The 24,046-nt window shown below is 57.3% G+C and overlaps 1 protein-coding gene across 2 annotated transcripts in view; it reads right to left on the reverse strand.

Moving 5' to 3' along the window:
• Nucleotides 1-19,303, reverse strand: part of TIAL1 (TIA1 cytotoxic granule associated RNA binding protein like 1) — a 39,498-nt gene extending 20,195 nt beyond the window's left edge. For both annotated transcript variants that reach the window (XM_073669240.1, XM_073669239.1), the window contains exons 1-3: nucleotides 19,066-19,303; nucleotides 13,374-13,470; nucleotides 10,654-10,803 (exon numbers count right to left, since the gene is read on the reverse strand). In XM_073669240.1, the coding sequence (XP_073525341.1) occupies nucleotides 10,654-10,803; nucleotides 13,374-13,470; nucleotides 19,066-19,094 (276 nt within the window). In that variant the 5' untranslated portion in view covers nucleotides 19,095-19,303. The remainder of the gene's footprint in view (nucleotides 1-10,653; nucleotides 10,804-13,373; nucleotides 13,471-19,065) is intronic.
• Between the last annotated feature and the right edge of the window lie 4,743 nt (nucleotides 19,304-24,046).

Consider the following 24,046-nt stretch of genomic DNA (forward strand, 5'->3'; position numbering starts at 1 on the left):
ACAGCGTGGGACGTACCACCAAGATGCCGGAGACGCACACCAAGGCGGATGACCCCGCGTCTTCAGAAGGACTACATTCAACTTCCCAAGATGCAAACCTACGAGTATGTACTTGTGTCGACCTCTTCTCGGGATGTACAGAAGCGTACCCAGTGTGTAAAACCTTCGCTAGGTCTACAGCGAAAAGACAGATCTAAGAAGTCATCTGTAGATACGGGGTGTCCAAGACCATAAAGAGTGACAGAGGCACCCACTTTACCGGAGAAGTGATGCAGGAAATCATGTACTCCCAGGGAGGGGAACAAGCCCTTCATACTCTATACACGCCACAAAGTAGCGGTAGAGTAGAGATTGATGGGACCCTAAAACTCTGAAATTGCAACATAGAAGTAGAAAAAGAATGTTTTATTGTTGTATTACTTTGGACCACTTATTAAAAAATCCTGAGGACATAACTTTGGTACATTTCCACTTATTTCTGAAGATATTGTACAGTCTATGAAAAAAATAAAGGGGTGACAATAATGGTGAGCATCACTGAATAGACCAAAAGTATACATGCGTCATCACCGCCAACACTGGCTATGAGTCTGATTGTGAGCGGGGGAAGATGGGGGAAGACTGGGTGTCAGGAACCCTCAAACCACAATATCACAAAAATACTGGTATACTGCCACCACCGATCGCTTAACAGGTGGATCGGGTACCCGTTAGGTAACATGAATTAGCGGGTGAGGAACGTGTTTGCTCGACATAGGACAAGAACGAAGCTGGTAAATAATAATGATTTACTCCCGAAAGTGGGCAGTGTTTACAAAAGATATACAAGATATTATAAAAGAGACAATTTACATATATGCATAAAACAGTTATTAAAATAAAAGGGATAAGTAATAGCAAAACCTGCGCCACAAGGTGATGGTCTCAGATTCTGTGGGGGAGACGGCTCCCCGGAAATTAGATGTGATTCTTCCACGCAGCGAGGTGTGCATGCATCTGACGTCCCGGGTAAGAATGAAGTAAAATGGCCGTTCTGGTTTTTAGTAAGGGGCCAAAACTCTAGGAGACACCCATGTTGTTTACCTCACATGGGGGCTCGGTTTTGTGAACCCACCCAGCTGCATAAGACATAAAAATCCTTCAGATTTCATATCTTGGTATGGGTGGGGGGTCCCACATCCAAGATGGTGACATCATGTTTGCAGTCACCACTATTCATGAAGATGGATATCAAATATGATATCTCTATGACGCTCAGAAGCTCAGAACCCATTTCCCAGGTACCTGGTGGTCTTCCAGCCACGAAAACACCACCATCACAATTGGAAAAAGGTGAACATCTCAAAAATGTGGTGCCCGTGTTTGTGACAGTCATGGGCATTATTAAAATGAACATTAAAAGATTGTACTGTTAAACAATAGGACTGGAGGGAAAATCCAGGGTACACCAGTATGCTTGCTGACGTTTTATGGCGGTAATAAAAATTCCTTGTTAGGGGGGGAGCAAGAGTAGTTCTATGTAGCCTCTTCCAAATGAGCAGGGGGTGGAGATGTAAGACATCTCTCATTTTTAAAACTAGGACAAAAATACATTTTGCCTGACACCTCCCACTTTTTAGACTGTGCTATGGAGGTAGGACCTTCTGGTACTCCTCCAGGCGTATCTCTGGAGGTTCCCCTCGCCGGGACAACCCATCAGCATTGCCATGCTCGCTGCCTTTGCGGTGTTGAACAGTAAAGTCTTACTGCTGGTGGGTGAGGCTCCAGCGCAACAACCTTCCGTTGGCACTGGACATGGTGTGCAGCCAACTCAGGGGGTTGTGGTCAGTCAAAATAGTGAAGGGGCGCCCGTACAAGTAAGGCTATAAACGGTTGAGGGCCCATACAATGGCCAGGCACTCCTTCTCTATGGTGGAATAGGCCACTTCCCTCGGCAGCAGTTTCCGACTTAGGTACAACACGGGGTGTTCTTGGTTCCCCGAGTCGACCTGGCTGAGTACAGCACCGAGGCCAAACTCACTGGCGTCTGTCTGTACGAAGAATGGCCGTGTGCCGTCGACCGCCTTTAGCACAGGAGAGCTGCTCAGGGCAGTCTTCAAAGCCCGAAAGGCCACCTCGCATTCATCTGTCCATTTGACTGAATGGGGTAGGCTCCTCCTGGTGAGGTCTGTCAAGGGCATCGCAAGGCTACTATAGTCCTGTACAAAGCATCTATAGTACCCTGCGGTGCCCAAGAAGGACTGCACCTGCTTCTTGGTCCTGGGAGTGGGCCAGGACACGATAGCGTCCACCTACCCAGGCTCTGGCTTCAGAGTACCCCCACCTACCCGGTGCCCCAGGTAGTGGACCTCGTTCATGCCCATCTGGCACTTTCCTGGCTTGATGGTCAAGCCCGCCTGGTGAATGCGCCCAAGCACCTGCTGCAGATGCTCGAGGTGATCCTCCCAGGTGGGACTGAAGACGGCAATGTCATCCAGGTACGCCACTGTGTACCTCTCCAGTCCCTGGAGCAGGTGGTTGACCATTCGCTGGAAAGTGGCAGGGGCCAATAAGCATGACCGTGGATTCATACAATCCGAAGGGGGTGATAAAGGCGGACTTCTCCTGGGCCCTGGGGCTCAAGGGAATCTGCCAATATCCCCGACTCAGATCCATAATGGAGAGATAGCTCGAGCTGTCTAACCGCTCCAGCAGCTCCTCAATGCGTGGCATTGGTTGTGCGTCAGAGGCTGTGATAGCGTTGAGCCCCCTGTAGTCCACACAGAACCGGGTGGTCCGGTCCTTCTTTGGCACAAGGACTACAGGTGAGGCCCACGCGCTCTTGGACCGCTTAATCACCCCCAACTTCAGCATCTCCTCGACCTCCAGGCGCATGACATGCTGCACCTCGTCGGAGATTCGATAGGCTGTCCGCCGCAGTGGGGCATGATTCCCTATGTCCACTTCATGGACCGCCGCCTCAGTCCTGCCAGGCAGTTTGGTGAACACTGCTTGGAAGGGTTTCAGCACTGCTCGCATCTGAGACCTCTGGTCTGCGGATAGCAAGTCGCTTATCTCTACATCCTCTAGGGACCCGCTGGCCTTCGCTTGGGCTAGCATGTCCAAGAGGGGGTCGTCCTCCCCATCCATGGGCAGGCTGCAGACCGGTAGGACGCAGGCTCCATGTTCTTGATGAGCATTCATCATATTAACGTGAAAAGCCTTCCGCCTACCCCGCGCGTGGTCAAGAGTGATCACGTAGGTGACCGGGTTGAGCTGTTGGTGAATGACGTACGGGCCTTCCCAGGCCGCCTGAAGCTTGTCCTTTGGTGCGGGGACCAGCACGCACACCTTCTGACCCACCTTGTAGGTCCGCTCTCGGGCGTTCTGGTCGTACCAATGCTTCTGGTCAGCCTGGGCTTGCGCCATGTTGTCATGCACCAACTGCGTCAAGGTCTGCATCTTGTCACGGAAGCGCATGACATACTCCACGATGGACACTCCTGGGGAGCTCGGCTCTTCTTCCCAGAATTCCCTTATCAACCCAAGGGGTCCTCGGACACGCCTGCCATACAGGAGTTCAAAGGGGGAGAACCCGGTCGAGGCCTGTGGAATCTCTCTGTAAGCAAATAGCAGGTGTGGGAGGTAACGCTCCTAGTCGCGTCCCTGGGTCTCAACCAGCATTTTTAACATCTGTTTGAGGGTACCGTTGAATCGCTCACACAAACCATTGGTTTGGGGATGATACGCGCTCGATACCAGATGCTGCACCTGCATTTTCTTACATAGGGCCTCCATTAAGCGAGACATGAACTGAGTCCCCTGGTGGGTAAGCATCTCCCTGGGGAAGCCTACTCACGAAAAGATGGCCAAGAGGGCGTCCGCCACCTTATCCGCCCTAATTGAGGACAGGGCTACTGCCTCCGGATACCGAGTAGCATAGTCTACCACGGTAAGGATGAAACGTTTTCCAGAGCTGCTGGGCATGGCCAGTGGTCCCACAATGTCCACAGCAATCCTCTGGAAAGGCTCCTCTATCACTGGCAAAAAGATCAGGGGGGCTTTGGGAGCCGGCTCTGACTTTCCCACTCTTTGACATGTGGTACAGGAGCGACAGTAGTTCACCACATCTGTCCTCATTTTGGGCCAATGAAAGTGGTGAGACATCCGGGCCTTGGTTTTGCTGACCCCCAAGTGTCCAGCGAGTGGAATCTCATGGGCGATCCGCAACAACTCATCCCTGAATTGGTAGGGGAGGACCAGCTGTCTTTCCCTCAGCCACTCCTGTTGGGGTGTACAGGGAACTGTCTCCCGATACAACCTCCCTTGGTCCCAGAATACCCTCTCCTTATCCGTCTCGGAGGTGGGTTTCTCAGCGAGGCTCCTTAACGTCTCCAGGCTAGCATCTGAGTGCAGAGCTGCCTGAAACTCCTGGCTGGAGGAAGCCAGAAGTGAGGTTAAGGCCACGTCCTCACTGGGACCCTCTGGGACCGGCTCTGGGTCCATACCTGATTCTGTTATTCCTCTGTCCGAGGAGGGTCCAGAAGGCAGGGCTTTACTTGCGTTCTGGGCACTCTGACTGCAGGTAACAGCGGCTATATAGGCCGTCTCCCAGGGGAATAACACCATCCCATCAGCCTGTGCGGCTATGAGTACTACTTCCCCATCCTCCCCCATTACCTCAGGCACAGTGCTACGTATGGGGCAGCGACTATCAGCCAGGTCACCATCTGTTGTGACACTGGTCACTGGCACAGCACCACCTGCTTCATGGTCCCCGTGCCTCTCCCCATTACCTTTAGCACTGACACTTGCTCCTGCTAGGGGATCCTCAGCAATATCACCCCGCAGCGTGACATGGCTGAGTTCTCCTGCACCTTCCAATACATCATCATCATCATCATCAGCAGGTAAAGCATTGACATTCACATGATCAGCATTAACCTTACCAACCGTATCAGATCGAGGAGGGGGGTCAGGGACATAAGCAAACATCCTCCCCAAATCAGTTCCCAACAAAACATTTGCAGGTAGATTTTCAGATATTCCCACTTCCTTCACCCCACTCCCCGCACCCCAATCAATAAAAACCCGGGCCATGGGCAAGGGGCATCGGACGCCCCCAATCCCAGTGACAGTCAGGGTCTTTCCTGGAAAAAGCTCTTCAGGGGACACCAGTTCACTTCGGATGAGGGTTCGTTCGGCCCCAGTGTCCTTGAGGCCTACAGTGAGAGTGTCCCCCACCATGACAGACTGCAAGTTTTCACAGGCCCTCCCAACCGGCCCACCCACCAAAAGAACTGATGCATTAGGCCCTGGGGCCTTGGATGGGGGGTTCTTCCTCTGCTTCTCTGGGCAAGTGGCGCTGAGATGACCAGTCTGGTTGCAGAAATAACACCTGCGGGCATCAGATGCAGGCCGGGCATTGGTAACGGGAAAAAGGCCTCCGGAAGGTCGGCTGGCAGGGGCAGGGATGGTGGTTGATTGCTTACCCCCTTTCCAGCTGGCGACGACCGTCTTCCGTACCTCCGGTTGGCCTAAAAAGGTGTCGGCGATCTGCGCTGCTTTATTGGCATCTGGTGGCTACCGATCCATCACGAACTGCCGTACCTCATTCGGACACAGATGCAGGAACTGGTCTTTCACCATTAGGTCCTTTAGCTGCTCAAAGGTGGTCGCTGACAGTCCTTGGATCCACTGCTCAAAGTTGGTTCGGAGCCCATGCACCACATCGCTGTAACTGTCGTACGGTCCACGTTGGAGGTTCCGGAACTTTTTACGGTACACCTCAGGAGTCAGTTGGAACCTCTGGATTAGGGCCTCCTTAATGGCGTCATAGTTCCCATCGAGGCTCGGAGGAAGAGTCACAAACACATCCAGAGCTTTGTCTCGCAGCCCTGCAGTTAAGTATCGAGCCCACTGGCCCTCGGGCAGTTGGTACTGTCTGCAAGTCTTTTTCAAAACCCCTCAGAAAGGTGTCGAGGTCGCCGTCCTTTTCCATCACAGGAAAGTGCTCCGGACGGGGTTTAAACAGGGTCGCATTGTTGGTCTCACCGTTCCGTGAGGTGGAAGCTGGGATCCCGAGTTGGGCCATCTGCAGTTTATGGGCCCTCTGAGCTTGGGCCTCCGCTCGCCGATCGGGAGCCTCTCGCTGGGCTCTCTCGGCCTCCGCTCGCTCGGCTCTCTCGGCCTCTCGCTGGACTCTCTCAGCCTCCTGGTGCTGCTGAATTACTTTCAGCCGTCCTTCATGATCCTCTGCAGGAAGTTACTGTAGAGCCATCTGCAGATAGGGGTCCACGCTGCCCTGGTCAATGACGCGGCATGCGTCTACAGGTGGGACCCTTGCAGCAGTACTGTCCATATCTCGGCTGACCCCTGGCCCTGCTAAGGTCTGGAGAAGGGCTTGCTCGGCCTCCAGTTGCCAGTGCAGCAACCATTTGTTCTTTGTTTTTGCCGAGGGCGTCAATGCCTTTGGTTATACATATTCCAATAAGAGTGTCCTTTTTCTGCTGGCTGTACCAGGGCTCCCCAACGATGACCATGATCACCAAAATAAAGATAGAAAAGAAAAACCGAAGAAGGGTAGGGGTAACTGCTACACATACAGTATTGTCTCAGATCTAATAAACACTGAGTTCGATCTTCAAAACTTTTGTGCAGGGTCCAGGTAAGAACCGTGCAAGTTTTTAGTGAGAGGAATGATTGCTCAAACCAGATCACTAATGTCCTATGATCCCACAGCTTGCCACCAATTGTCAGGAAAACACTTGGTCAGACCTTGCAGCCCTCTGGCGCCCCCTTATCCTGCTGGTCAAACACGGTAATGACCGAGGATAAGCACGGGCACAGCTGCTCTAATTTATGCCGACTATTGTGGCACGTGATGTGACAGGAATTATATATACCACCAGTTCCTTACAGGAACGTATATATACCTCCGTCCAGCCACCCTCAAACCACAATATCACATAAATACTGGTATACTGCCACCACCGATCGCTTAACAGGTGGATCGGGTACCAGTTACGTAAGGTGAATTAGCGAGTGAGGAACGTGTTTGCTCGACATAGGACAAGAAGAACGAAGCTGGTAAATAATGATTTACTCCCGAAAGTGGGCTGTGTTTACAAAAGATATACAAGATATTATAAAAGAGACACTGTACATATAAGCATAAACAGTTCTTAAAATAAAAGGGGTAAATAATAGCAAAACATGCGCCACGGGGTGATGGTCTCAGATTCTGTGGGGGGACGGCTCCCCGGAAATTAAATGTGATTCTTCCACGCAGCGAGGAGTGCGTGCGTCTGACGTCCCGGGTAAGAATGAATTAAAATGGCCGTTCTGGTTTTTAGTAAGGGGCCAAAACTCTAGGAGACACCCATGTTGTTTACCTCACATGGGGGCTCGGTTTTGTGAACCCACCCAGCTGCATAAGACATAAAAATCCTTCAGATTTCATATCTTGGTATGGGGGGGTCTCACATCCAAGATGGATACATCATGTTTGCCATCACCAATATTCATGAAGATAGATATCAAATATGTTATCTCTATGACGCTCAGAAGCTCAGAACCCATTTCCCAGGTTCCTGGTGGTCTCCCAGCCACGAAAACCACACGATCACAATTGGGAAAAGGTGAACATCTCAAAAATGTGGTCCCTGTGTTTGTGACAGTCATGTGCATTATTAAAATCAACATTAAAAGTTTGTACAATTAGACAATAGGATTTTGGAGGGAAAATCCAGGGTATACCAGTATGCTTGCTGACGTTTTATGGCGGTTATAAAAATTCCTTGCTTGAGGGGGAGCAAGAGTAGTTCTATTTAGCCTCTTCAAAATGAGCAGGGGGTGGAGATTTAAGACATCTCTCATTTTTTTAAACTAGAACAAAAATACATTTTGCCTGACAAGTAATCAGTCCTGTGTGTGCGTGCGCGGTAATCAGTCCTGTGTGTGCGTGCGCGGTAATCAGTCCTGTGTGTGCGTGCGCGGTAATCAGTCCTGTGTGTGCGTGCGCGGTAATCAGTCCTGTGTGTGCGTGCGCGGTAATCAGTCCTGTGTGTGCGTGCGCGGTAATCAGTCCTGTGTGTGCGTGCGCGGTAATCAGTCCTGTGTGTGCGTGCGCGGTAATCAGTCCTGTGTGTGCGTGCGCGGTAATCAGTCCTGTGTGTGCGTGCGCGGTAATCAGTCCTGTGTGTGCGTGCGCGGTAATCAGTCCTGTGTGTGCGTGCGCGGTAATCAGTCCTGTGTGTGCGTGCGCGGTAATCAGTCCTGTGTGTGCGTGCGCGGTAATCAGTCCTGTGTGTGCGTGCGCGGTAATCAGTCCTGTGTGTGCGTGCGCGGTAATCAGTCCTGTGTGTGCGTGCGCGGTAATCAGTCCTGTGTGTGCGTGCGCGGTAATCAGTCCTGTGTGTGCGTGCGCGGTAATCAGTCCTGTGTGTGCGTGCGCGGTAATCAGTCCTGTGTGTGCGTGCGCGGTAATCAGTCCTGTGTGTGCGTGCGCGGTAATCAGTCCTGTGTGTGCGTGCGCGGTAATCAGTCCTGTGTGTGCGTGCGCGGTAATCAGTCCTGTGTGTGCGTGCGCGGTAATCAGTCCTGTGTGTGCGTGCGCGGTAATCAGTCCTGTGTGTGCGTGCGCGGTAATCAGTCCTGTGTGTGCGTGCGCGGTAATCAGTCCTGTGTGTGCGTGCGCGGTAATCAGTCCTGTGTGTGCGTGCGCGGTAATCAGTCCTGTGTGTGCGTGCGCGGTAATCAGTCCTGTGTGTGCGTGCGCGGTAATCAGTCCTGTGTGTGCGTGCGCGGTAATCAGTCCTGTGTGTGTGTGCGCGGTAATCAGTCCTGTGTGTGTGTGCGCGGTAATCAGTCCTGTGTGTGTGTGCGGTAATCAGTCCTGTGTGTGTGTGCGGTAATCAGTCCTGTGTGTGTGTGCGGTAATCAGTCCTGTGTGTGTGTGCGGTAATCAGTCCTGTGTGTGTGTGCGGTAATCAGTCCTGTGTGTGTGTGCGGTAATCCGACCTGTGTGTGTGCGGTAATCAGTCCTGTGTGTATGCGGTAATCAGTCCTGTGTGTGTGCGGTAATCAGTCCTGTGTGTGTGCGGTAATCAGTCCTGTGTGTGTGTGCGGTAATCAGTCCTGTGTGTGTGCGCGGTAATCAGTCCTGTGTGTGTGTGCAGTAATCCGACCTGTGTGTGGTAGGGAAATTGAACTCAGCTTCCCAAAGATGTGATAAACCACATTTAATTTATGTTTTAGGGTGGGGAGCAACCTCTTTATCACACAGGACCCTGTAGGTTTGGTTTTCTTTTTCTCTTAATAGTTAAGACCTTAGTTTAAAACCTGCATTTTGTGTTACTTGTGATATATTTGTCTAATATTTACACTTGTTTTGTGATCTGAAGCATTTACGTGATAAACATGGAAAAGAATAAGAAATCAGGAAGGAGGTAAATACTTTCACACCACTGAATATGGCAGGATGGGGACATATATACTGGGATGGGGGACATTACTACATAATCCTTAAAGGATTTAGAAAGCTACAAGGGCCCATAAACATGACCAATATGTGGCGGCGGGGGGTCCAAACCTTGCACCGTGACCCATTGGACACTATTTACGCCCCTGCCATATCATCCTCCTCCTCCTCCTCCACCAGCGGCACAATGCAGTCAGGAGGTAACGACCTCCTGGAATCACCAGACTCCTCCATCAGACGCAGATAGAGAAGTGCGATCCGTCACTGCACAGAACACGTCTCCTCCAGAGTCCAGTGGTGGGGGCTTTACACCACTCCATGCGAAGCTCGGCATTGTGGTTGGTGATGTACGGCTGCAGGCAGCTGTTCGGGCATGAAGCTTCTGGCGGGAGCACAGTGTTTATACCAAAGGAGGTCTGGACTCTGCAGTTATGGGGTCAGCATAGCAGCGGCGACTTTTCTGCACTCGGCCCCCCGCTCTGTAACGTTACGGAGTCTCCACTTCGTGGCTGAGTTGCTGCGGTTCCTTCCACTCCTCAGTAATATCACTCAAAGGTGAAGGGGAAAATACAGGAGGAGACTTGTTCCCATGGTGGCTCCTATTACATGGGGGAGAGGCGAGGGGCCGGAGGTTACGCCCCCGGGGGAGAGGCGAGGGGCCGGAGGTTACGCCCCCGGGGGAGAGGCGAGGGGCCGGAGGTTACGCCCCCGGGGGAGAGGCGAGGGGCCGGAGGTTACGCCCCCGGGGGAGAGGCGAGGGGCCGGAGGTTACGCCCCCGGGGGAGAGGCGAGGGGCCGGAGGTTACGCCCCCGGGGGAGAGGCGAGGGGCCGGAGGTTACGCCCCCGGGGGAGAGGCGAGGGGCCGGAGGTTACGCCCCCGGGGGAGAGGCGAGGGGCCGGAGGTTACGCCCCCGGGGGAGAGGCGAGGGGCCGGAGGTTACGCCCCCGGGGGAGAGGCGAGGGGCCGGAGGTTACGCCCCCGGGGGAGAGGCGAGGGGCCGGAGGTTACGCCCCCGGGGGAGAGGCGAGGGGCTTCTTTAAATTCAATGATTAACACTTAGGGCACAATACTTTTTTTTATTGTGTGAGACAAAATCTCTGCGATACATGAAGTGTGAGTGGGGGCAGACAATGGAGCAGGGTGATGGGTTCATACATGGACCCTCTTTCTCACAGACCCCTTTGCACTTACCTTCCCCAGAATCTTTCTTCCATTCATGGCAGCCAAAGCGGCTGCTGCATCTCTATGTTCAAAAAACTCCACAAAACAGTAGGGATCATTGCTGGAGTTGGGCAGGACGGAGAACCCGACAGACGCAGCCACCCTCCTGCTGTCCGTTTGCTGTGGAAGGAGAAAGTGTTATTCTGCTACTTCTGGTGACCCACAACATTTCATATAAGAAAGGGGGTCTGTGTCCTACTGCTTTCATGTCTACAGCCCAGTATGGGGGTCCACATTACACAGGGGCTGACCTGCGAGGACCAGGACCCCAAGCAGAGCAGACCCGGCCCGGCCATGAAGGAGCCCAAGCAGAGCAGACCCGGCCCGGCCCTGAAGGAGCCCAAGCAGAGCAGACCCGGCCCGGCCCTGAAGGAGCCCAAGCAGAGCAGACCCGGCCCGGCCCTGAAGGAGCCCAAGCAGAGCAGACCCGGCCCGGCCCTGAAGGAGCCCAAGCAGAGCAGACCCGGCCCGGCCCTGAAGGAGCCCAAGCAGAGCAGACCCGGCCCGGCCCTGAAGGAGCCCAAGCAGAGCAGACCCGGCCCGGCCCTGAAGGAGCCCAAGCAGAGCAGACCCGGCCCGGCCCTGAAGGAGCCCAAGCAGAGCAGACCCGGCCCGGCCCTGAAGGAGCCCAAGCAGAGCAGACCCGGCCCGGCCCTGAAGGAGCCCAAGCAGAGCAGACCCGGCCCGGCCCTGAAGGAGCCCAAGCAGAGCAGACCCGGCCCGGCCCTGAAGGAGCCCAAGCAGAGCAGACCCGGCCCGGCCCTGAAGGAGCCCAAGCAGAGCAGACCCGGCCCGGCCCTGAAGGAGCCCAAGCAGAGCAGACCCGGCCCGGCCATGAAGGAACCCAAGCAGAGCAGACCCGGCCCGGCCATGAAGGAACCCAAGCAGAGCAGACCCGGCCCGGCCATGAAGGAACCCAAGCAGAGCAGACCCGGCCCGGCCATGAAGGAACCCAAGCAGAGCAGACCCGGCCCGGCCATGAAGGAACCCAAGCAGAGCAGACCCGGCCCGGCCATGAAGGAACCCAAGCAGAGCAGACCCGGCCCGGCCATGAAGGAACCCAAGCAGAGCAGACCCGGCCCGGCCATGAAGGAACCCAAGCAGAGCAGACCCGGCCCGGCCATGAAGGAACCCAAGCAGAGCAGACCCGGCCCGGCCATGAAGGAACCCAAGCAGAGCAGACCCGGCCCGGCCATGAAGGAACCCAAGCAGAGCAGACCCGGCCCGGCCATGAAGGAACCCAAGCAGAGCAGACCCGGTCCGACCATGAAGGGCCCAAGCAGAGCAGACCCGGTCCGACCATGAAGGACCCAAGCAGAGCAGACCCGGTCCGACCATGAAGGACCCAAGCAGAGCAGACCCGGTCCGACCATGAAGGACCCAAGCAGAGCAGACCCGGTCCGACCATGAAGGACCCAAGCAGAGCAGACCCGGTCTGACCATGAAGGACCCAAGCAGAGCAGACCCGGTCTGACCATGAAGGACCCAAGCAGAGCAGACCCGGTCTGACCATGAAGGACCCAAGCAGAGCAGACCCGGTCTGACGTCTGAGGACCAGGACCCAAGCAGATCAGACCTGGTCTGACGTCTGAGGACCAGGACCCAAGCAGAGCAGACCTGGTCTGACGTCTGAGGACCAGGACCCAAGCAGAGCAGACCTGGTCTGACGTCTGAGGACCAGGACCCAAGCAGATCAGACCTGGTCTGACGTCTGAGGACCAGGACCCAAGCAGAGCAGACCTGGTCTGATGTCTGAGGGCCAGGACCCAAGCAGAGCAGACCTGGTCTGACTATGAAGGATCCATCTGGCCTACCGCATCTTGCTGTGCTGATGACTAGTCGCTGTCTAGCTTCTACATCAGATGGGTCATCGCGTTCTTGTAACTGATCATATAGAAAGTATAGCTTATATTAAGTTACAGCAGCCGTGTTTGTAATGCAGGTTACATGAACCATGAGCTGGCCTGTACTATGCTGTGAGCAGCCGGCAGGAAGACAGCAGGGGGCATATACTAACTAGCAGAGATATTGGGTGAGAGATGAAGGAGTAATTGTGGCTTGTCTCACATGACGGTCCCATACACATTGGATGAGTCTCACTGACCGCCGTCTGGTGTGAGCCATGTTGTCGGGGAGAGAACGATCGAGCAGATACTGTACTCTCCAGGGGAGAGAAGCCGCTGCAGAGAGGTGCCGGCCTTCTCATTGCCCCATGAAGTAAACGGAAGCGCAACCTAACAGTGTATGGGGGAGACAGGAGAGGGCGCTATAGGCATCAGTCACCAGGTACAGGGGTGGGAAAAAGTATTTGCCCTCTTCCTGATTTCTTATTCTTTTCCTTGTTTATCACTTAAATGTTTCAGATCACAAAAAAAGTGTAAATATTCGACAAAGATATCACAAGTAACACAAAATGCAGCTTATAAATGAAGGTCTTTATTATTAAGGGAAAAAGAAATCCAAACCTGCAGGGTCCTGTGTGATTTGTGTTATCTGTGTCTGATATTTACATTGGTTTTTGTGATCTGAAACATTTAACTGTGAAAAACATGGAAAAGAATAAGGAATCAGGAAGGGGGCAAAAACTTTCACAGCACTGTATCTCCTGGATAGGGCCGCAATCAGCTGCACCGACAACGGGGACAGAGTGACACTGAAGCCGGGGTCTCACATAATGGCCGCCCACCTACCTCAGTGATCATCTTACAGCTTTTACAAGGTCCAATCTGACTGAACAACTGGAGGATGAGAACTTCTGTGACGTCTCTGGAGAGATTCCCAACATAGCTGCGGAGAGAAGGGAAAGCCATGGCGTGAGACCACCGGCAAAAGGAGGGGGCGGAACAGCTCCTCCCCGACGCCACGCCTCTCCTGCCCGTCACCCCGGCCCCTCCCCGACGCCACGCCTCTCCTGCCCGTCACCCCGGCCCCTCCCCGACGCCACGCCTCTCCTGCCCGTCACCCCGGCCCCTCCTCGACGCCACACCTCTCATACTCGCCAGTGACAGGGGGAGCAGACACGGGGGGCACATCGCCAGTGACAGGGGGAGCAGACACGGGGGGGCACATCGCCAGTGACAGGGGGAGCAGACACGGGGGGGCACATCGCCAGTGACAGGGGGAGCAGACACGGGGGGGGCACATCGCCAGTGACAGGGGGGGGCAGACACGGGGGGCACATCGCCAGTGACAGGGGAGGCACATCGCCAGCGACAGGGGAGGCACATCGCCAGCGACAGGGGAGGCACATCGCCAGCGACAGGGGAGGGCAGACACGGGGGGGGGGGGGCACATCGCCAGCGACAGGGGGGGCAGACACGGGGGGGGGGGGCACATCGCCAGCGACAGGGGGAGCACATCGCCAGCGACAGGGGGAGCAGACACGGGGGGGGGGGGGCACATCGCCAGCGACAGGGGGAGCAGACACGGGGGGGGGGGGGCACATCGCCAGCGACAGGGGGAGCAGACACGGGGGGCACATCGCCAGCGACAGGGGGAGCACACACGGGGGGGGCACATCGCCAGCAACAGGGGGAGCACACACGGGGGGGGCACATCGCCAGCGACAGGGGGAGCACACACGGGGGGGGCACATCGCCAGCGACAGGGGGAGCACACACGGGGGGGGCACATCGCCAGCGACAGGGGGAGCACACACGGGGGGGGCACATCGCCAGCGACAGGGGGAGCACACACGGGGGGGGGCACATCGCCAGCGACAGGGGGAGCACACACGGGGGGGGCACATCGCCAGCGACAGGGGGAGCACACACGGGGGGGGCACATCGCCAGCGGGAGCACACACGGGGGGGCACATCGCCAGCGACAGGGGGAGCACACACGGGGGGGCACATCGCCAGCGACAGGGGGAGCACACACGGGGGGGCACATCGCCAGCGACAGGGGGGGCACATCGCCAGCGACAGGGGGGGCACATCGCCAGCGACAGGGGGGGCACACACGGGGGGGGCACATCGCCAGCGACAGGGGGAGCACACACGGGGGGGCACATCGCCAGCGACAGGGGGAGCACACACGGGGGGGCACATCGCCAGCGACAGGGGGAGCACACACGGGGGGGCACATCGCCAGCGACAGGGGGAGCACACACGGGGGGGCACATCGCCAGCGACAGGGGGAGCACACACGGGGGGGCACATCGCCAGCGACAGGGGGAGCACATCGCCAGCGACAGGGGGAGCACACACGGGGGGGCACATCGCCAGCGACAGGGGGAGCACATCGCCAGCGACAGGGGGAGCACACACGGGGGGGGGCACATCGCCAGCGACAGGGGGAGCAGACACGGGGGGGGGGCACATCGCCAGCGACAGGGGGAGCAGACACGGGGGGCACATCGCCAGCGACAGGGGGAGCACACACGGGGGGCACATCGCCAGCGACAGGGGGAGCACACACGGGGGGGGCACATCGCCAGCGACAGGGGGAGCAGACACGGGGGGGCACATCGCCAGCGACAGGGGGAGCACACACGGGGGGGGCACATCGCCAGCGACAGGGGGAGCACACACGGGGGGGGCACATCGCCAGCGACAGGGGGAGCACACACGGGGGGGGCACATCGCCAGCGACAGGGGGAGCACACACGGGGGGGGCACATCGCCAGCGACAGGGGGAGCACACACGGGGGCGCACATCGCCAGCGACAGGGGGAGCACACACGGGGGGGCACATCGCCAGCGACAGGTGGAGCACACACGGGGGGGCACATCGCCAGCGACAGGGGGAGCACACACGGGGGGGCACATCGCCAGCGACAGGGGGAGCACACACGGGGGGGCACATCGCCAGCGACAGGGGGAGCACACACGGGGGGGCACATCGCCAGCGACAGCACACACGGGGGGGCACATCGCCAGCGACAGGGGGAGCACACACGGGGGGGCACATCGCCAGCGACAGCACACACGGGGGGGCACATCGCCAGCGACAGGGGGAGCACACACGGGGGGGCACATCGCCAGCGACAGGGGGAGCACATCGCCAGCGACAGGGGGAGCACATGGCCAGCGACAGGGGGAGCACATGGCCAGCGACAGGGGGAGCACACACGGGGGGGCACATCGCCAGCGACAGGGGGAGCACACACGGGGGGGCACATCGCCAGCGACAGGGGGAGCACACACGGGGGGGCACATCGCCAGCGACAGGGGGAGCACACACGGGGGGCACATCGCCAGCGACAGGGGGAGCACATCGCCAGCGACAGGGGGCACATGGCCAGCGACAGGGGGAGCACACACGGGGGGGCACATCGCCAGCGACAGGGGGAGCACACACGGGGGGCACATCGCCAGTGACAGGGGGAGCACACACGGGGGGGCACATCGCCAGCGACAGGGGGAGCACACACGGGGGGGCACATCGCCAGCGACAGGGGGAGCACACACGGGGGGGCACATCGCCAGCGACAGGGGGAGCACACACGGGGGGCACATCGCCAGCGACAGGGGGAGCACATCGCCAGCGACAGGGGGAGCACATCGCCAGCGACAGGGGGAGCACATCGCCAGCGACAGGGGGAGCACACACGGGGGGGCACATCGCCAGTGACAGGGGGAGCACACACGGGGGGCACATCGCCAGTGACAGGGGGAGCACATCGCCAGTGACAGAGGGAGCACACACGGGGGGCACATCGCCAGTGACAGGGGGAGCACACACGGGGGGGCACATCGCCAGCGACAGGGGGAGCACACACGGGGGGCACATCGCCAGCGACAGGGGGAGCACATCGCCAGCGACAGGGGGAGCACATCGCCAGCGACAGGGGGAGCACACACGGGGGGGCACATCGCCAGTGACAGGGGGAGCACACACGGGGGGGCACATCGCCAGTGACAGGGGGAGCACACACGGGGGGCACATCGCCAGTGACAGGGGGAGCACACACGGGGGGCACATCGCCAGTGACAGGGGGGCACACACGGGGGGCACATCGCCAGTGACAGGGGGAGCACACACGGGGGGCACATCGCCAGTGACAGGGGGAGCACACACGGGGGGCACATCGCCAGTGACAGGGGGGCACACACGGGGAGCACATCGCCAGTGACAGAGGGAGCACACACGGGGGGCACATCGCCAGTGACAGGGGGAGCACACACGGGGGGGCACATCGCCAGTGACAGGGGGAGCACACACGGGGGGCACATCGCCAGTGACAGGGGGAGCACACACGGGGGGGCACATCGCCAGTGACAGGGGGGCACACACGGGGGGGCACATCGCCAGTGACAGGGGGAGCACACACGGGGGGCACATCGCCAGTGACAGGGGGAGCACACACGGGGGGCACATCGCCAGTGACAGGGGGGCACATCGCCAGTGACAGAGGGAGCACACACGGGGGGGCACATCGCCAGTGACAGGGGGAGCACACACGGGGGGCACATCGCCAGTGACAGGGGGAGCACACACGGGGGGCACATCGCCAGTGACAGGGGGAGCACACACGGGGGGGGCACATCGCCAGTGACAGGGGGAGCACACACGGGGGGGCACATCGCCAGCGACAGGGGGAGCACATCGCCAGCGACAGGGGGAGCACACACGGGGGGGCACATCGCCAGCGACAGGGGGAGCACACACGGGGGGGCACATCGCCAGCGACAGGGGGAGCACACACGGGGGGGCACATCGCCAGCGACAGGGGGAGCACACACGGGGGGGCACATCGCCAGCGACAGGGGGAGCACACACGGGGGGCACATCGCCAGTGACAGGGGGAGCACACACGGGGGGCACATCGCCAGTGACAGGGGGGGCACACACGGGGGGCACATCGCCAGTGACAGGGGGAGCACACACGGGGGGGCACATCGCCAGTGACAGGGGGAGCACACACGGGGGGCACATCGCCAGTGACAGGGGGAGCACACACGGGGGGGCACATCGCCAGTGACAGAGGGAGCACACACGGGGGGGCACATCGCCAGTGACAGGGGGAGCACACACGGGGGGGCACATCGCCAGTGACAGGGGGAGCACACACGGGGGGCACATCGCCAGTGACAGGGGGAGCACACACGGGGGGCACATCGCCAGTGACAGGGGGAGCACACACGGGGGGCACATCGCCAGTGACAGGGGGGCACACACGGGGGGCACATCGCCAGTGACAGAGGGAGCACACACGGGGGGCACATCGCCAGTGACAGGGGGAGCACACACGGGGGGGCACATAGCCAGTGACAGGGGGGGCACACACGGGGGGGCACATCGCCAGTGACAGGGGGGGCACACACGGGGGGGCACATCGCCAGTGACAGGGGGGGCACACACGGGGGGCACATCGCCAGTGACAGGGGGAGCACACACGGGGGGCACATCGCCAGTGACAGGGGGAGCACACACGGGGGGCACATCGCCAGTGACAGGGGGAGCACACACGGGGGGGCACATCGCCAGTGACAGGGGGAGCACACACGGGGGGCACATCGCCAGTGACAGGGGGAGCACACACGGGGGGCACATCGCCAGTGACAGAGGGAGCACACACGGGGGGCGCATCGCCAGTGACAGGGGGAGCACACACGGGGGGGGCACATCGCCAGTGACAGGGGGAGCACACACGGGGGGCACATCGCCAGTGACAGGGGGGGGCACACACGGGGGGCACATCGCCAGTGACAGGGGGGGCACACACGGGGGGGCACATCGCCAGTGACAGGGGGAGCACACACGGGGGGGCACATCGCCAGTGACAGGGGGAGCACACACGGGGGGCACATCGCCAGTGACAGGGGGGGGCACACACGGGGGGCACATCGCCAGTGACAGGGGGGGCACACACGGGGGGGCACATCGCCAGTGACAGGGGGAGCACACACGGGGGGCACATCGCCAGTGACAGGGGGAGCACACACGGGGGGCACATCGCCAGTGACAGGGGGGGCACACACGGGGGGCACATCGCCAGTGACAGGGGGAGCACACACGGGGGGGCACATCGCCAGTGACAGGGGGGGCACACACGGGGGGCACATCGCCAGTGACAGGGGGGGCACACACGGGGGGCACATCGCCAGTGACAGGGGGAGCACACACGGGGGGCACATCGCCAGTGACAGGGGGAGCACACACGGGGGGCACATCGCCAGTGACAGGGGGAGCACACACGGGGGGCACATCGCCAGTGACAGGGGGAGCACACACGGGGGGCACATCGCCAGTGACAGGGGGAGCACACACGGGGGGCACATCGCCAGTGACAGGGGGAGCACACACGGGGGGCACATCGCCAGTGACAGGGGGAGCACACACGGGGGGCACATCGCCAGTGACAGGGGGAGCACACACGGGGGGCACATCGCCAGTGACAGGCCGCTCTCCGGAGGCCTCCAGCTGTCTCACACTCACAGGGTCCGCGGTTGTCCGTCATCGTCCATGGCTCCTCCGGGCTCCCGGTTGTGAGTCGTTCCCGCAGACGAGAGGAGGAGGAGTCCCGGGAGGAGGAGGCGGCTTCACCGGAGGCGACAGAGACCCGGAATCCAACGTCCGGTGCCCAACAAAATGGCGACGGCCACCAGCGACTAGCCAGAGAGAGGCCGCTCACTGCGCATGCGCCAGCCCTGCCTCCTACTGCGCGTCCACGATACGTCAAATGCACAGACGAGCTCGTTCCCGTTACTTACACAATGCAGGTGATGCTCCGAGCCCGCGGCCAAGATCAATAGATCATCAGAGGTGTCACATTATCCGCTCCACTGTACACAGGTCACCACTAGATGGCGATGCTCCATCCTCCTCGTACACACTGTACTGTACACAGGTCAGCACTGACACCACTAGATGAAGCTGCTCCATCCTCCTCATACACACTGTACTGTACACAGGTCAGTACTGACACCACTAGATGAAGCTGCTCCATCCCCCTCATACACACTGTACTGTACACAGGTCAGCACTGACACCACTAGATGAAGCTGCTCCATCCTCCTCATACACACTGTACTGTACACAGGTCAGCACTGACACCACTAGATGAAGCTGCTCCATCCTCCTCATACACACTGTACTGTACACAGGTCAGCACTGACACCACTAGATGAAGCTGCTCCATCCTCCTCATACACACTGTACTGTACACAGGTCAGCACTGACACCACTAGATGAAGCTGCTCCATCCCCCTCATACACACTGTACTGTACACAGGTCAGTACTGACACCACTAGATGAAGCTGCTCCATCCTCCTCATACACACTGTACTGTACACAGGTCAGTACTGACACCACTAGATGAAGCTGCTCCATCCTCCTCATACACACTGTACTGTACACAGGTCAGCACTGACACCACTAGATGAAGCTGCTCCATCCTCCTCATACACACTGTACTGTACACAGGTCAGCACTGACACCACTAGATGAAGCTGCTCCATCCCCCTCATACACACTGTACTGTACACAGGTCACCACTGACACCACTAGATGAAGCTGCTCCATCCCCCTCATACACACTGTACTGTACACAGGTCACCACTGACACCACTAGATGAAGCTGCTCCATCCCCCTCATACACACTGTACTGTACACAGGTCAGCACTGACACCACTAGATGAAGCTGCTCCATCCCCTCATACACACTGTACTGTACACAGGTCAGCACTGACACCACTAGATGAAGCTGCTCCATCCTCCTCATACACACTGTACTGTACACAGGTCAGTACTGACACCACTAGATGAAGCTGCTCCATCCCCTCATACACACTGTACTGTACACAGGTCAGCACTGACACCACTAGATGAAGCTGCTCCATCCCCCTCATACACACTGTACTGTACACAGGTCAGCACTGACACCACTAGATGAAGCTGCTCCATCCCCCTCATACACACTGTACTGTACACAGGTCAGCACTGACACCACTAGATGGAGCTGCTCCATCCTCCTCATACACACTGTACTGTACACAGGTCAGTACTGACACCACTAGATGAAGCTGCTCCATCCCCCTCATACACACTGTACTGTACACAGGTCAGCACTGACACCACTAGATGAAGCTGCTCCATCCTCCTCATACACACTGTACTGTACACAGGTCAGTACTGACACCACTAGATGAAGCTGCTCCATCCCCCTCATACACACTGTACTGTACACAGGTCAGCACTGACACCACTAGATGAAGCTGCTCCATCCCCTCATACACACTGTACTGTACACAGGTCAGCACTGACACCACTAGATGAAGCTGCTCCATCCTCCTCATACACACTGTACTGTACACAGGTCAGCACTGACACCACTAGATGGAGCTGCTCCATCCTCCTCATACACACTGTACTGTACACAGGTCAGCACTGACACCACTAGATGAAGCTGCTCCATCCCCCTCATACACACTGTACTGTACACAGGTCAGCACTGACACCACTAGATGGAGCTGCTCCATCCTCCTCATACACACTGTACTGTACACAGGTCAGCACTGACACCACTAGATGAAGCTGCTCCATCCCCCTCATACACACTGTACTGTACACAGGTCAGCACTGACACCACTAGATGAAGCTGCTCCATCCCCCTCATACACACTGTACTGTACACAGGTCAGCACTGACACCACTAGATGAAGCTGCTCCATCCTCCTCATACACACTGTACTGTACACAGGTCAGCACTGACACCACTAGATGAAGCTGCTCCATCCTCCTCATACACACTGTACTGTACACAGGTCAGCACTGACACCACTAGATGAAGCTGCTCCATCCCCCTCATACACACTGTACTGTACACAGGTCAGCACTGACACCACTAGATGAAGCTGCTCCATCCCCCTCATACACACTGTACTGTACACAGGTCAGCACTGACACCACTAGATGGAGCTGCTCCATCCTCCTCATACACACTGTACTGTACACAGGTCAGCACTGACACCACTAGATGAAGCTGCTCCATCCCCCTCATACACACTGTACTGTACACAGGTCAGTACTGACACCACTAGATGGAGCTGCTCCATCCTCCTCATACACACTGTACTGTACACAGGTCAGCACTGACACCACTAGATGAAGCTGCTCCATCCCCTCATACACACTGTACTGTACACAGGTCAGTACTGACACCACTAGATGGAGCTGCTCCATCCCCCTCATACACACTGTACTGTACACAGGTCAGCACTGACACCACTAGATGAAGCTGCTCCATCCTCCTCATACACACTGTACTGTACACAGGTCAGTACTGACACCACTAGATGAAGCTGCTCCATCCCCCTCATACACACTGTACTGTACACAGGTCAGCACTGACACCACTAGATGAAGCTGCTCCATCCTCCTCATACACACTGTACTGTACACAGGTCAGCACTGACACCACTAGATGAAGCTGCTCCATCCTCCTCATACACACTGTACTGTACACAGGTCAGCACTGACACCACTAGATGAAGCTGCTCCATCCTCCTCATACACACTGTACTGTACACAGGTCAGCACTGACACCACTAGATGAAGCTGCTCCATCCTCCTCATACACACTGTACTGTACACAGGTCAGCACTGACACCACTAGATGAAGCTGCTCCATCCCTCCTCATACACACTGTACTGTACACAGGTCAGCACTGACACCACTAGATGAAGCTGCTCCATCCTCCTCATACACACTGTACTGTACACAGGTCAGCACTGACACCACTAGATGAAGCTGCTCCATCCCCCTCATACACACTGTACTGTACACAGGTCAGCACTGACACCACTAGATGGAGCTGCTCCATCCCCCTCATACACACTGTACTGTACACAGGTCAGCACTGACACCACTAGATGAAGCTGCTCCATCCTCCTCATACACACTGTACTGTACACAGGTCAGCACTGACACCACTAGATGAAGCTGCTCCATCCCCCTCATACACACTGTACTGTACACAGGTCAGCACTGACACCACTAGATGGAGCTGCTCCATCCTCCTCATACACACTGTACTGTACACAGGTCAGCACTGACACCACTAGATGAAGCTGCTCCATCCTCCTCATACACACTGTACTGTACACAGGTCAGCACTGACACCACTAGATGAAGCTGCTCCATCCTCCTCATACACACTGTACTGTACACAGGTCAGCACTGACACCACTAGATGAAGCTGCTCCATCCTCCTCATACACACTGTACTGTACACAGGTCAGCACTGACACCACTAGATGAAGCTGCTCCATCCCCCTCATACACACTGTACTGTACACAGGTCAGCACTGACACCACTAGATGAAGCTGCTCCATCCTCCTCATACACACTGTACTGTACACAGGTCAGCACTGACACCACTAGATGAAGCTGCTCCATCCTCCTCATACACACTGTACTGTACACAGGTCAGCACTGACACCACTAGATGAAGCTGCTCCATCCCCCTCATACACACTGTACTGTACACAGGTCAGCACTGACACCACTAGATGAAGCTGCTCCATCCCCTCATACACACTGTACTGTACACAGGTCAGCACTGACACCACTAGATGAAGCTGCTCCATCCTTCCTCATACACACTGTACTGTACACAGGTCAGCACTGACACCACTAGATGAAGCTGCTCCATCCTCCTCATACACACTGTACTGTACACAGGTCAGCACTGACACCACTAGATGAAGCTGCTCCATCCTCCTCATACACACTGTACTGTACACAGGTCAGCACTGACACCACTAGATGAAGCTGCTCCATCCCCCTCATACACACTGTACTGTACACAGGTCAGCACTGACACCACTAGATGGAGCTGCTCCCACCTCCCTCATACACACTGTACTGTACACAGGTCAGCACTGACACCACTAGATGAAGCTGCTCCATCATCCTCATACACACTGTACTGTACACAGGTCAGCACTGACACCACTAGATGAAGCTGCTCCATCCTCCTCATACACACTGTACTGTACACAGGTCAGCACTGACACCACTAGATGAAGCTGCTCCATCTCCCTCATACACACTGTACTGTACACAGGTCAGCACTGACACCACTAGATGAAGCTGCTCCATCCTCCTCATACACACTGTACTGTACACAGGTCAGCACTGACACCACTAGATGAAGCTGCTCCATCCCCCTCATACACACTGTACTGTACACAGGTCAGTACTGACACCACTAGATGAAGCTGCTCCATCCCCCTCATACACACAGTACTGTACACAGGTCAGCACTGACACCACTAGATGAAGCTGCTCCATCCTCCTCATACACACTGTACTGTACACAGGTCAGCACTGACACCACTAGATGAAGCTGCTCCCTATCCCCCGTCATACACACTGTACTGTACACAGGTCAGCACTGACTCCACTAGATGA

The sequence above is a fragment of the Phyllobates terribilis genome, unplaced genomic scaffold (genome assembly GCF_046119375.1).
Source record: "Phyllobates terribilis strain yellow unplaced genomic scaffold, ASM4611937v1 Scaffold_3188__1_contigs__length_86984, whole genome shotgun sequence".
NCBI classification, from domain to species: Eukaryota; Metazoa; Chordata; class Amphibia; order Anura; family Dendrobatidae; genus Phyllobates; species Phyllobates terribilis.